The 14,193-nt window shown below is 49.0% G+C and overlaps 1 protein-coding gene across 1 annotated transcript; it reads right to left on the bottom strand.

Annotated features, from left to right (window-relative positions):
- Positions 1 to 5,217: 5,217 nt before the first annotated feature.
- Positions 5,218 to 13,565, bottom strand: LOC144112928 (somatostatin receptor type 4-like). Its single transcript, XM_077645764.1, has one exon. The coding sequence runs from the start codon at positions 13,375 to 13,377 to the stop codon at positions 12,487 to 12,489; it is 891 nt and encodes a 296-aa protein (XP_077501890.1). The 5' UTR covers positions 13,378 to 13,565; the 3' UTR covers positions 5,218 to 12,486.
- Between the last annotated feature and the right edge of the window lie 628 nt (positions 13,566 to 14,193).

Below are 14,193 nucleotides of genomic sequence, written 5' to 3' on the forward strand. Positions count from 1 at the left end.
CCCGCATTGGAGTAATGCGAAAACATATTGACGCTTCCACGCCACTCGTCGCCTCTCTTTGCCCCTCTTTGAGTCCATTGACGTTTGCTTCTAATTAATTAGCGAATTAATCTATGCCAATCAAACTTTTTATTCGATTAATGATCACTCATCAAACACATTTCAATCCATTTCTAGCTTTCTTTTTCCTTTTTTTGCATATTTTTCTACTATTTTGTCGTCCACGGATGTTTCCCCATCCACTGACTATATCGACGTCTGCGCTATTTCGACGTTCTTTTACATTTTTGGCCCTAATTAATTACTTAATCATCCTATTGACGCCAAATTATTTAAGCATCATCCTCAGATCGTCCTCTATTGATCACAACCATTCGTATGATGCTAGCTTTTTTTAGAACGTCACAATCGTTGTGGACACGTCTTGGTGACACGCTTTGGTGACACGACCCCGTCGACATAGCCTAGAAATAACCTAGATATCAGCCTAGATATTCACGCAGTCAAATAATGTGGAAACTGCATAGAGCTGCAATCTTTGCACTAATATGTTGTGTTCCACACTGTCATAAGCTTTGGCTACATCTAATGTCACCAAAGCAGCATGCATTTTCTGGCGCCGCGCAATGAGAATACGACTCTCGAGGTAGGCGTGTGCATTCCATATGAAATATTTTGGACGGGAACCAATTTGACAGAGGCTGACGCTATTTTCGCGGTCCGCAAACTTCGAAACACGTAGGAGTATGACCTTTTCAATTAATGTAACCACGTTGAATGTCAATGAAATAGGTCAATGTAGAGAATTTATTCCAACCAGCGGGGTGCCCCTTCGCTGAAACAAGCCGGTGTTTCAAAGGACTTCAGTACCTCGGAATGTATCCACCACCAGGCCAATAGCGTTGCTCAACAACGTGTTTCAGCCATGGAACACAAAGGACAAACTCTCACGGAGCAGGTGCTCACCAGACTTGCTCTCGTGTTTTCTTCTGGTTGCTGGGACATTTAATCGCCTGCCAAATAACGGTTGGCCCTCGGTCACCAGAAGCTCCGAAACACCTCTCCAAAGGCGTGGGCAAGAGGTGGTGAGTTAATTATTAACTAATAATCAACTAATAATAAACGAATAATAAACTATTTCATGCAATGTACAGATGTAACGGAAGTGAATGTGTGAGTCGTCTTTTCTATTCCTCCGCCTTCACGAGCGCGAAATAAAAAGTGGTCGGGGTTTAACGTGGTTAAACCAAGTACACGTGTGAAAGCAGGGGACACTTAAGCTTCACCTTAAGGGTACGACGCGATAGCGTTAATGAGTTAATGCCCATACATGCAGAATGGGTCATCCTCTAATTAGCATTCACAGATCGCGGCGAGTCCTCCTCCAAGTACCAGCGCAGTACCGCAGCGGTTACGCAATGCGCCACAGCAATGGTTGGCGGCTGTTTCTATCACAGCCCCCGGTAGGGATTGCGCAACCCATGTTGCTCTTCCCGAGCAACGTCTCGCGACCAATCATTAATTTAGCTGCCACCTGCCAGGGCAGGTTGGGATGGCGCCACAAGGTTACGTGACGCCCTCCTCCCATTGGCTGCAGCTTGCGCGACGCTCATACGAACTAACCCGAGCTTTCCCGAGCTCACTCGGGTAAGCTCGGCTTAGTTCGGATGAGCGTCGCGAGCTTACTCGGGTAAGCTCGGCTTAGTTCGGATGAGCGTCGCTCAAGCTGCAGCCAATGGGAGGAGCTCGGCTTAGTTCGGAGGAGAGTCGCGCCAGCTGCAGCCAATGGGAGGAGCTCGGCTTAGTTCGGAGGAGAGTCGCGCAAGCTGCAGCCAATAGGAGGAGCTCGGGTAATTTCGGAGGGGCCTCGCGCAAGCTGCAGCCAATGGGAGGAGCTCGGGTAAGTTCGGAGGAGCGTCGCGCAAGCTGCATCCAATGGGAGGAGGGTTAGTTCGGAGCTCAAGACAAGACAAGATTATCGCTCGGGGTTGGACAAGACAGCACGAACGACAAGATTCTTGCTCGGGGTTTATACGTCTGGAATAGTGCTTTCGCACTAATAGAGTACTGTGGGCGAAGATCGCTGACCTTTTCATTTTTTAACGCGATGGCGCTAACGGTCCCGTTCAGCGGAGAACCCAGCGTCGTAGTTGACGTGTCGAGAAAATCCTTATTGGTCGAGATGGTGGTGACGTCACAGCCACAGCCTGCGAAAATTACCCGCCTTAGTGGCCTGGCAGCTTTGGCGTTTCACCCCCGACATCGCCACATTAAACAGGAAAGGTGGCAAAACAGAGCCCTGCTGCACGCCAAGTTCAGCCGGACGGAGTGCGGGGGGAGCCCCTGAAACACGAACACGCATTGCGGGCCCGCTCAAAAATCTCAGGACATAGCGCAACAACCGTCCGCTCACCCGCGGCTACTGAGCCGAAAGTTGTGGGATCAAAATCGTGACCGCGGTGACCCCATTTCGACGGACGCGGAACGCAAAAGCATTCCCGCGGTGCGCAGTGTCAGTGCACGCTAAATAGCCTCGGATGACCGGACTTTATCCGGATCCCTCCACTACGGTGTCCTTCACAGTCCATGTGCGGTTTCGGGATGTTACACCTCACATATATTTACAGCACTGCTCCGTCACACACGCAAAAAAATTAAAAATTAACACCGAACAAAAGCAAACATAATGAGACCACAATATTTTAAAAGTAATGTGTCTTCTGCAGCCAACAGCATTTCAAGCAGACAAGTACACTATGAGGTTTTACGGTTCAACAAATTGACCTTTTGAGCTGCGAAGAAGCGTCACGTATCATTAGCATAATCGTGCACTCGAACTCTGGTTGATGTATGCCCAGGAACATGTATTGTATTTACGGACGCGTCGATTATAGAAAAGGATGGTAGAACAGCAGCCACTAGCCCAACACAGAGAGTTAAACGGACATCATGAATACGTATCAGACCCCGCAGACCCACTTGTGATGGAGCTTTACGAAATCCGCGATGCTATTGGAGGCCATAAATAAAAACAGAGTCTATAACACAAGTCAATATCTATGCATACAGACTCTATACGGACTCGAGAAAGTGCCACATCGATCGTGTCAGCGAAATCAGGGCTCGGGGTGCACTGAGGGGGTTACCGGCAATTGGAAGCACGCGCCACACGCGTGACGCACTTTGCACACCATTTCCGCACTGCCTTCGCTCCTTTGTGCTCCTGTAATTCATGTGGTGCGGACTCCGTAACCACCAGGGCGCACACACTGCTGAGATCATGCAAGCAACTGGACATATGCGGAGGAGCTCCTCCGCCAGCAGCACCACGACGAAGAGCTGGCGCAGTCCCTTCGCCACCCGCCACAAGGAAACAAAGCAACTGTGCCAGTCCACAATACCTAAATATACCAATACCTAACAAAACCTAACATCGCAACATGACGAAATCAGAGCTGCATAGGAATATATGTTAGTCCCCAAGCCCCTCCCTAACAAAATCACAAGCGTGGACGATAGGCGTTTGTAGTTCTCAGAAAGCACTGCCAAAACTCCACGATGATGGAACCCCATATACTGTTCTGTGCGTGATTGAGGACTTACGTTGGGCCCCAACCTTCCTGCGAAGGGATTCCGTCGAGCAACGATCCACAATGAAACGCGAGCCTCGCTACAAGCACCCAACATTATGGCGCTTCTTCCGCCTCGATACAACGTTGCTCGGATGCACAAGGCATGGTGCACCGGACGTTGATGTCCTTATGGACGGTGACGCGTGTACCTCGAGCATCCCATGGCTGCATGATTGCACTCTCTCGCGAGCAGACGCATCTCTGCTACACCGCACTCGCTTTCCCTAGGCGTTTGTGGCGTGGATGGCACTCAATAACAGACCGCCGACAGGCGGAAGTCTGTGCGAGGCGTCTGGCACCTCAGCGCACCTATTTCTTTCTTTTTCCTTTGCCTGTACCATCTGCTTTCCGCGAATTGCCTTGCGTACATGAGTTTATTGACTTCGTGAGCTTCCTCTGGAGGCCACTTAGGCACCGCAAACTCAGTTTGTTTTACTTTGCTCCTCCTTTTCCTTTAAGGCGCGGACTAATTATATTATAAGCCCTTTCCAGAAGGCTCGCTCTATTAGTCAAAACCATCACCAGCATGTCACTGCGCAACCGCTTACTTTCCTGCTCCCAGCAGGAAAACGTGCTTAATGATTCATCGTTTCGCTACCGTTCTGTGAGACTGGCGACGTCAGTTTAAGCCCCATTTGTCGGGACTAAGTACAAACCATTTTCGTAATAATAAAACGTTTGTCTCCTGATCATGCATGCTATTTGCGAAAGAACAGCAACAGTTCCTCTTATCAGGAAGTATGGCTAAATACGTTTCACGCTCTGTTGTACGGTGAACATAGATATGAGTTGTACGCATCCTTAGCAGAATTGTAACCTATTTCAAACACGCATACGTATTCCACTTAAGTGGGGCCAAATTTTTTTTCTTTATCCGAAACGTCTTGTTGCATTCTCGCTGTGGGTTTATACGCGCGGAAGGCACGCAGATTATCTGCAGAAAAATGCAGTTCATGACGTGCAAAACTGAAGAAAAAAGGAGGGTGTTAATTTTAACTTGCGTGGTCGCACGTCATGTAGATCTCACAAGTCTCTCTTCCATCCTTTCTTCACACATACGTCGAACAATTGGAACTACCTTCCTAATAATATCGCTTTCATATCTGATTCTATTCGCTTTTCAACAAAGTACCGCTTTCACTTTCTTTTTGTTTGCTGTGGCTGATTCTGAATGGATTAAAACATTTTCTTTTTGTTGTTGTTTAATTTCTGTGGCTGTGTGTCCGTTTTAGCAAGACGCCACGCGTAAAGTTCTCTTTTTTAAAAAAAACACCTTTTTATTGTTAGCACCTTGTTTCCGCTCAATATTTGCTGCAACCCTACTCCCGTCTGCACTGCTTCGGCGCTTGAGGGTATGCAAAATGCATATGTAGGGGTGTTCAGAGAACGACGGTAATCAAGGTTCCATGACCCTTTTTATTGTTTGTTTTCAATAAAATTTTTATTCGGATGGGAAAATTTGTCAGCACAGTGGAATGAACCTTAGTTTTGCGATAAACACTAGTTTTCTTGAAACAAAAAATCCTATTCAGTACAGGTGGAAAACGTTGCATTTGCGATTTCCCAGAACCGCCAGTTTGCATCCCCGCTGAACGAAAAACAAAATTTTTTGGAACCTGAATCCATTTTCGTTAATTATCGCACACATTGTTCAGAGTTAGGCGTTCCAAGAAGGACGCTTTTCAGGGCGATAATGGGATATATGTTGTAAAAGTTTGAGACTGAAATTTTTCTTGATATTTATTGGTACTGGTACTGCTACCTTCAGGGAAAATTCGTACTTTTAGACGCGTAGGGATTTATTTTTAGTTGCATGTTGAAATTTTCTGTACTTAAGAAATGCAAAAAATGGCCAGTTTTGATTCGGATTGCAAAAATCCATCATCGCCGGCAAATTTGAAAGAGGCAAACCACTGACAGAATGGCATTTTTCTGGGCCAGTTGGTATGAATCCATGATTTGGGCCAGCATGAACTTTGGGACACAAATGAAGAGAGACACGTGCTAGCATTTATGGCTTTTCAGTGTTGCTTGTTTTATCCCTTTTGTCCCCTAAAAAGGGAATCAATTATTCGCAATTGTAGTTCTATATGTAGTTCTTGTTTTATTTGTAGTTCTATATGTAGTTCTTGTTTTTTGCTAGCATTTATGGCCTTTCAGTGTTGCTTGTTTTAGCCCCTTTGTCCCCTAAAAAGGGAATCATATGTATGTTCCTGATGCCTGTCTGCTGACTGCATACGAAGCAGAGGCCTTTGCCAGGCTTCTCGCCTTTTGCCTTTTGCTCCGGTTACTGTAAATCAAAATGAAACAAATAAACTGAAACTGAAATTGAGTTGACATAATGCCTGCACATATACGTATACACATCCAGAATAACGGCCTGAGGGGCGAGTTGGTGCATGATGAAATGAACGGCGGCGCAAACAAGGGCACCGACAAGAAAGAGACACCACATGCGCACACTACCAACTGTTTATTGCGCGGAAAGGTGGCATATTTAAACATTCAGCTCAAGCATGTGACGTCGCATTATCGCTCCGAACCCAGCACGTGGAAAAAAGCAGCAACATTAGGAAAACGAACAAGAAAATTTAACCCCTGCAGAAAAAGGTAACTGATTCTGATAAAATGAAATAAAAAACTATAAGGAGAGGGCTATCTCTTAGCAAAAGCAGTGTCACACAATTGTAGCAATAGCAGAGTCATACATGAGAAGCAAAAGCAGTCAGACAGTAAAAAACCCATAACAAATAACAATCGTAGCAAAAGCAGAGTCAAACAAATGAAGCAAAGGCAGTCAGAAACCGAAAAACAACACTAAAAAGATAAAACCAATAACAAAAATTTTCGAGAAACAAAAACAAAAGAAAACGAACAGACGGCCGCTTGAAAAGGAGGGCTGAAAAGTCGCACTGAACAAGATGTCACAAAAAAACTATCAAGAAATGAAACTTCATTTCTACGGAGGGATACCGAAGAGTCGCTGACACAAGTGCTTCACTTCTTTTTAATCGTAAAAGCCTCAAGAATTTCACGTGCCACCTGATCGCTACTCCTGCCCAGAATACTTATTCCGTTAAGCACTGGCTCACACTTGCATTTTTTACAATGAGGAGACAAATTCGACCCACCTCCGTTTTCTAGCGATTTCTCATCTTCCCGTGCCCTGTCGTTAATGCAGCGACCCGTCTTGCCCATATAGACCCTTCCACACGTCAGTGGGATTTCATACACCACTCCGACGGCACAGGATACGAAATTCTTGCCATGCCTCTTTTCGCACAGAGCTTTATCTTTCTGGCTGATCCGCGAGCATAACCAGCTCAGCTTTTTGGGCGCGGAGAAAACGACAGGTACGTCGAACCGGCCAGCAACTTTCTTCAAGCTGTGCGCCACTCGGTGTATATAGGGGACCACTTGTGGTCGCCTCGATCTCGGCTTAGCATGGGATTTTTTCTTCTTGCCTTTAATATTCTTGAAGCAGGGTCTCTGCTACGCTGCAAACGACAGAGCACGGGAAGCCAGCCATTTGAAGCCTTTCGATCTGATTGTTGAAGCTAGCCCCAGCCGTGTGAGCCCAAGACTTAAGCAATGCAGACTCGAGGCAAAGTGAAGCGATAGCCCTTTTAGCTGCCTGGGAGTGCGCTGATCCGTACGGAAGCATTACCTTTTTTGCTCGTGGGGAATGCATCCAACACACTCGCCCTTCTAAAAACTTGATATTAATGTCTAAAAATTGCAAGCTGTTGTCTGGTAGTTCATGAATAAAAGCCAGCACTTTTCCTTGTTGTTTAAAAACGGATGAGATTCTTTCCAATGTGCTAGGGAGCGTCAATGCAGAGTTAGTATTTTTTAGTATCACCAAGAAGTCGTCCACGTATCTAAAGATTCGCAGGACTGGGCCACTGTCAAGGTAAGAAGCTAAAGCACGGTCAATAGTTGATAAAAATATAATACACAACGCAGGGACAACACAGTAGCCGATGCAAATGCCTCTTCTCTGCAAGTACATTCTGTTTCAAAGGAAACAAACGTAGGCCTAAGGTAAAATTCTAGTAGTGATAAAAAATTGTCCACACTTAGTCCAGCTGAGTTCTGAAATGCAATGACCCCATTAGATTCGATACACTCCCGTACGAATTTGAACAGGTCACTATGCGGAACTGAATAGAATAAATCTTCAACATCCACAGAAAACAAATATCCAATAGAATACTGTTCTTTTAAAAAAGCGACGTCACATGCTTGAGCTGAATGTTTAAATATGCCACCTTTCCGCGCAATAAACAGTTGGTAGTGTGCGCATGTGGTGTCTCTTTCTTGTTGGTGTCCTTGTTTGCGCCGCCGTCCACTTCGTATACACATCCAGCTCCTCGAACACGTTGGCATGCACCGGCGTGGGCAATACAGGTTATCAAACTTAAGCGGCTGAGCTGACGGACGTTTCCATTGGGCAAACATCGAACCACGTGCGTGCAGAGCCATACATACCCATGAATTGTTATTCTATTCTTCCAAAATCTATGAATGCAAGCGATAAAAGAATGAGTTAGGCTTCGACGGAGACGCCGTTTCATGCAACAACGTTAAGCTTACTAGAAAATACCTCGCGCAGACTTGACTCGCAATCGATGGCAACGCAGCGTTCGCGAATTGTGCGCGCCTGTCCGAGGCGTTTTGAGTGCATAGAGTTTCTTACTATTAACTAGAGGGAAAGCTGGCGCCCCGTCTATGGGAGTTTGCATGGAGCTTCCTCGAGACCACCTGTACCACCATGGGCGCTCTAAACATCATGGGGCGGAGAGCTACCGACTGCAGAACTACAACTTTTGGCCAAAAATAATGAAAAAACAAACGTTGTTCAATAATCAAGAATGTCCTGACGTTCAATATCTTGTCTATAAATTGCAACAAACGAGCAGAAAAGCACGTAAATGCAAAGTTTGCCCAAAATCAGCGATGGCTTGCTCTCCTATTGGCCAAGCATTGCAGACTACAAAAGCCAATATTTCGTGCTTAACAGGCGCACTTTTAAAAAGAAATATGTTTTCGAAAAAGATGTCCTTTCAACATCTTAAAAGGTTTTTCCACAGCATTTCGGAAAACAAAAACCTTTTATTGGCGTCGTGCTCTGTTGCGTTTTCGATACTATAGTTTTTGCACACACTACTTCTACGCCGAAGTCGTCTGCTCACGGAGGGCGCCGTCGATTCGGAATGGGACATCTCCGTAACGCCACCCTGTGTTCCTGAAAAAAACCTACTGTCCTGCACCAAGTAGCTCATCGCCCCATGATGCTTTGCGCGCCCATGGAGGCACAGGTGCAGTGCCGCCAGCTTTCCCTCTACTTAATAGTAAGAAACTCTATGTTTGAGTGCAAGGCGCGGCCTCCATTTCACTCCGGCTTGTCGAATGCGGCGCGCCAGCAATGGCGGATGCTTCGGTCTCGTTCACCTGTCGCTAAACGTTGAGCCGGGGTCTCTCCTTCTTTTGTATCTTTGATTCTTTGTTCATGCAGTAATACGGGCGACAGCGATACGGCGGATATGTATGTGCGCTGGCGTCACATCCAGCAGCATAAGTATAAGGTAAGCCCGAGGGCGTGTCAAAACCTATTAATTCCTCACCTGGCCTCTCAACAAAGCCGGAAGAAAGGAACTCACGTCAGTGACGCAGTGCCCATTGTACAGTGATGCCTGTCTAATGCTTCGTAGTAACTTTAGACCGTTTTATCCCACAGGCTCGTTTGTCACTATATCAATGACAGGGCAGCGAAAACACCCTTTCTTTTTTTCAAGAAGTCTGCACAGGCGGTTGTGGAAGCGTTCTCCGCACTCTGTACTTACTCTCGGCCAAACTGCTATGGGGAACCTGCGCTGCCAAGGTGGCACTGCAGTTGTTCCATTCGGTGACTCAAAACTGCTTTTGTCAGCCGCTTGGGCCGCTGCAAACGCGAGAACACATTCTGCGCGATTAGATGCCCGCGTTTGGCTGACAGCATTCAATGCCTAGCTTCTCTCGGCGTAGCCCAGATAGCTGACGCACGGCACGCGCGCCTTCGACAGAGCGCGGAGGCTCACGCCAATAAGCGCCTGAAGGTGGCGCGGAAAAGTACTAAGAGTACTACCCAAAACTGCTTGCTCTTCTCGCTAGGCAGTGTGTTATGGCGCTGCAATCGGCACCGCGAACTTCAGCGCAAGTTCCCCATACTTAGCGCTGTTGTCACCGAGTCCACACTATACCGCTTCTCATCAAGAGGCAGCAACGCTCTACGCTGAGTTTAAAGATACGCGCGCGCACACAAACGCACCACATACGCGTACGGAGTCAACGCTCTCAATCCAACTAAAGTGACAACGACAGGTACGTGGTTGGCAGTCGCAGTTTAGATGACCGGGTTCTCGACTGTCAAGCCTCATTCGAAGTCACTTCGACAGTACCCTCATTTTTGCCTCACTTATCAGCCGTATTCAGCACTTTCTACAAGGTGTTTGAGGCCCAGACGAAAACGAAGAAAAAAAAACGAACCGAACACTTTTCCAGCTCCGGGACCAGTCCGTTTGAACATGGCTCCGCATATTATTCAAAGAAAGTTATCCCAGTATCACGCGAGCTTCAAACAAACGGTCGTACAGCGACGAAGTGAAGTGCCGAAACGGGCGAACATATGTGAGTGCACACGAAGTGCATTCCGTTTCGCCTCTCCGCTTAGTTGCGTGGCGCTCTACGAGCGTTTGCTGAACGCTCGCGTGACACCGTGAAAAAAAAATGACCGGCTGTGCATTCCGTCCAAGTTTCTTACCAATAGAAGGATGCGCGGAGCGATAACCTCTTGCAGAAATTGGCGCCTGGCGTGTGGACGAGCACTTCGGTGCGTTGGCGGGCCACATACAACGGAGGCAGTTTGCAAGTCCGGGTCCCAAGCAAGGTTCCACAAATCAGTCTTCACAATTTTTTTGTAGTACTAGAAGAAGTGTTCCTTTTTGCGGGAAGCCGCCACGGTGGCTCAGTGGGCTCGGCTGCTGGCCCGAAAGACATAGGTTCGATCCCGGCCGCGGTGGTCAAATTTTCATGGACGCGAAATTCCAGAGGCCCGTGTACTGTGCGATGTCAGTGCACGTTAAAGAACCCCAGGTGTTGAAATTTCCGGAGCCCTTCACTAGGGCGTCTCTCATAGCCTGAGTCGCTTTGCGACGTTAAACCTCCATAAACCAAACCAAACCTATTTGCGGAGCACTGAGGAAAGCAAACAGGTAACCGGTATCATTATCCTTAAGTTGCGGTATATCGCTTACGAAAAACGAAGTTTTTCATGTTATATGTACACCCTTGAGCAAAAGAGGAGAGACCACGCGAACTGACAGAACTGCGTACCAGCGCCTTCTGACCATGCAGTGCCTGCTTCAAGATACGCATAGGGCGCCAGACCAAACATGTTAGCCAGTCTGCCCCCACACTTCTGCCAGGGACGCCTTCGTATACGCAGAAAAATCGCAATCATCGCAATTGGCGTGGTCTCTCCGCTTCTGCTCACGAATGTACCTGTAGCAGAGTTGAAACACATCGAAAGAAGGTGCACTTGATAACGGACTAGGTTACTTCAGCGCAGTGGCGCTCTACGCGTTAACGCAGGGCTAAGGCGTCAGGCGCAATTAGGAGCGTTTGAGTTCATTACGTAGCGGCGCAGCAAAATATGATCTCCTGATCATATTTTGCAGTTTTTTTAACTGTTTACAGTGTTGTAGCGGTTTCCAGCGGTTAAACTGCTCGCTGATTGCGCTGGACAGATTAAGTATTTGAACACAGTGAGCACATGATATATCGTCCGCTCTTGTGCTGCCTTTACGTCGTTTCGAAAAGTGCTGGCATTTCCCCAACTTCACGACCAGCCATGTTTTAGCGGCCTAATCGTTGGGATACGCACATAATTAAATGCATGGGTCGTATCGGTATAGTGGTAGAACCTGTGAAGCAGAAAAAAAATGGAGGCTTAAGGTTCGCCTTTAAGAGCAGAACGCAATAGCGTCATCGGGTCCCGTTCGCATAGCCTACCCACCCGGCACGTATCCGGGGGGGGGGGGGGGGGGGGGTGGACCGAACTCAACCCCTCCCCCCACCTGTCCTCCTAGCAGTTTCTTCTTAACCATGCACCCCCTTACGGGGAGGGAATACAATAAATTCCCTTAGGCCTCTCCCGAAAAATATTTCTGGCTACGTGCCTGTCAAGATGTAGTTAGCGCCAAAAACGAGGACCAAGGTGGGAGAAGACACAACACACCTTATTCATAATCAGCATACTCATAATTACTCGCATAACGATCAGTACATGCCTCTAAGACACTTTACTTGAACCAACAAGGCCTTTTGTTTTGTGAAATTAAGGCAATAAATAAAAAAGCCTTCCTATGGTTTGCGTGCCCGTCTAGCTATCCGAAGGTCCTGGGTTTGATTCCCGTCCTGCCCGAATTTTGTTTTCAGCTCAATTTTATTAATTATTTGCTGTCCGCTCACAACAAGCGCTCACCACCACCAGCGCCCTGCAGATATTACATGAAGGGCATTCTCAGCTTTCGCACAACTGAAATGGAAGAACACGGCATCTCGCTCGCGTAAATGCCGCTTGCTGCACTGGCAAGCAGCGCAGAAAGTACATCATTTGCACTGCTGACGTGTTGTGCAGCTTATCTGCTTGAACCTTCGCAGGGTGCAGTACACAACCGACCCTGTGATAATCAGCACATTTGATCAGAGCTCATTGTAAGCATTTTTCACCGCAACATTTCGTTCCTTATCTTGGGAGAACAGGTAATCGGCACTGTCCTCTTGAGGAAGCAGCAGGGCACAGATTTCCAGCTCAGACGTTGTTGGACACCGCCGGGGGTGCGTGGCTGGACTTTCTGGCCAGCTGCTTGGCGCTCAGGTCGAAGAAGAAAGCGGCTGTGAAGCACACGGCAGCGGCGGCGACGGCCCTAGTGGCGAGGATCACAACGGTGAGGTGCGCGCTGGCCCGCAGAGCCGTCCACACGCCGGCCAGGCACCTGGTCACGTGCAGCGGCGTCCGGCAAAGCAGCAGGAGCAGCGCCATGAGCCAGAAGACGCGCACGAGGCTCGCCCTCCGCACGACCGACCGGCCCGCGACTCCTCGCCACGGGGACATCCGGAGCCAGATGTACAGCACCGTCACCAAGAAGAACGGCGACGCGGCGAGAGCGGCGAAACAGACGAACGGCTCCGGCGTCCTCACCGTCGCGGGCCACTTGACGACGCACTGACCGTGGACAGCGAGAGCGCGCGAATCGACGAAAAGCGCGTGCGGCATGCACACGACAGCGCCCAGGAACCAGACGCCGAGGTTGCTGAGGTGGCTCGGCCTGGGGTGCCTTCCGGCGACGAAGCGAGCAGCCGCCACGACGAGCGTGTAGCCGTGCACGAACACGCCCAGGTGCTCGGAGAAGGAGCACGCGTAGCACAGAGCCTCGCCGAAAGGCCAGCGGCGCAGCAGCACCGAGACGGGGTCGAGCAGGATGCCGAAAACGCAGAAAAGCAAATCCGCCGCGGCTACGTTGACGGCGTACAGGCCGGCTGGGGTTCGCAAGCGAGCGTAACAGCAGGCCATGAGGACCACGGACAGGTTTCCGACGACTCCTAGGACCAGGAGAAGCGCGAATGCGACGTAGAAAAGTGGTCCCACACCACCCATGTTGGGGCCGTGCGGGAGTTGCCGTCCCGCCCACGAGTCCTCCATAAGGTGGCCGGCCGCCTTTACGCCCGGAGCCGCCGATCAGACGTTCCTTTCATCCGCTGCCCACGCGAGCTAGCAGGCCCTCCGCACGCGTCTTCCTGTCACCGGCATCTGCCGCAGCCATCAGACCGCGTTCGCCCGTCCTCTTCGTTGTTACGGGCCCCGGCTGAGTGCATTCTGCGCGCCACGAAAGGCGCTGCTGGCGTCAGCTGCTTATTCGTGCTTTCTGTCCTTGCGAAACAATTTATACGGCGTCTTGGAATCATCAGCGGCGCAATGAGGGACTTCCGGCAACCCTCTCAAGCGACGTTGGCGGGGGTCTCCGCCAAGCGCCGCCATCCCGACCGCGTGACCATTTCATTAGCGCGCCGCCGCAGACTGAATTCGCGTGGACTGCCTGCTCTAGCGACCCTTTGCATGGTCGCCTGTGACGCCGCCGAACGCGGTTACCAGTTGCGATAAGTGCATGGACAAAGCTTAAGAGATTCTGCACAGCAGGCGCTATACTGCCCAAAGGCCACTACTGTTTCTCTTTTCTTTCCAAGCAAAAGGAATTGTGAGGCTTAGTCTCGAAGTGACACATGAAAGGCTATGAGCGACGCCGTAGTGAGGGGCTACGGATGAATTTAGACTGCCTGGGGTCTCTAAACTCCACTGACATCGCACAGCAAACGTTTGCTAAAACCACGGCTCGAAGCACATACTGCACCCGCTTTCTGGGGGAAAGTTCTTCCTATTTTTCTCACCCTCTGTGACATTATTTGGGAAGCTATGTTAGGCGCGTCAAGGTACCAAATGCAACTCTGCGATAGGCTGCTC

This window comes from Amblyomma americanum, chromosome 1, assembly GCF_052857255.1.
Source record: "Amblyomma americanum isolate KBUSLIRL-KWMA chromosome 1, ASM5285725v1, whole genome shotgun sequence".
NCBI classification, from domain to species: Eukaryota; Metazoa; Arthropoda; class Arachnida; order Ixodida; family Ixodidae; genus Amblyomma; species Amblyomma americanum.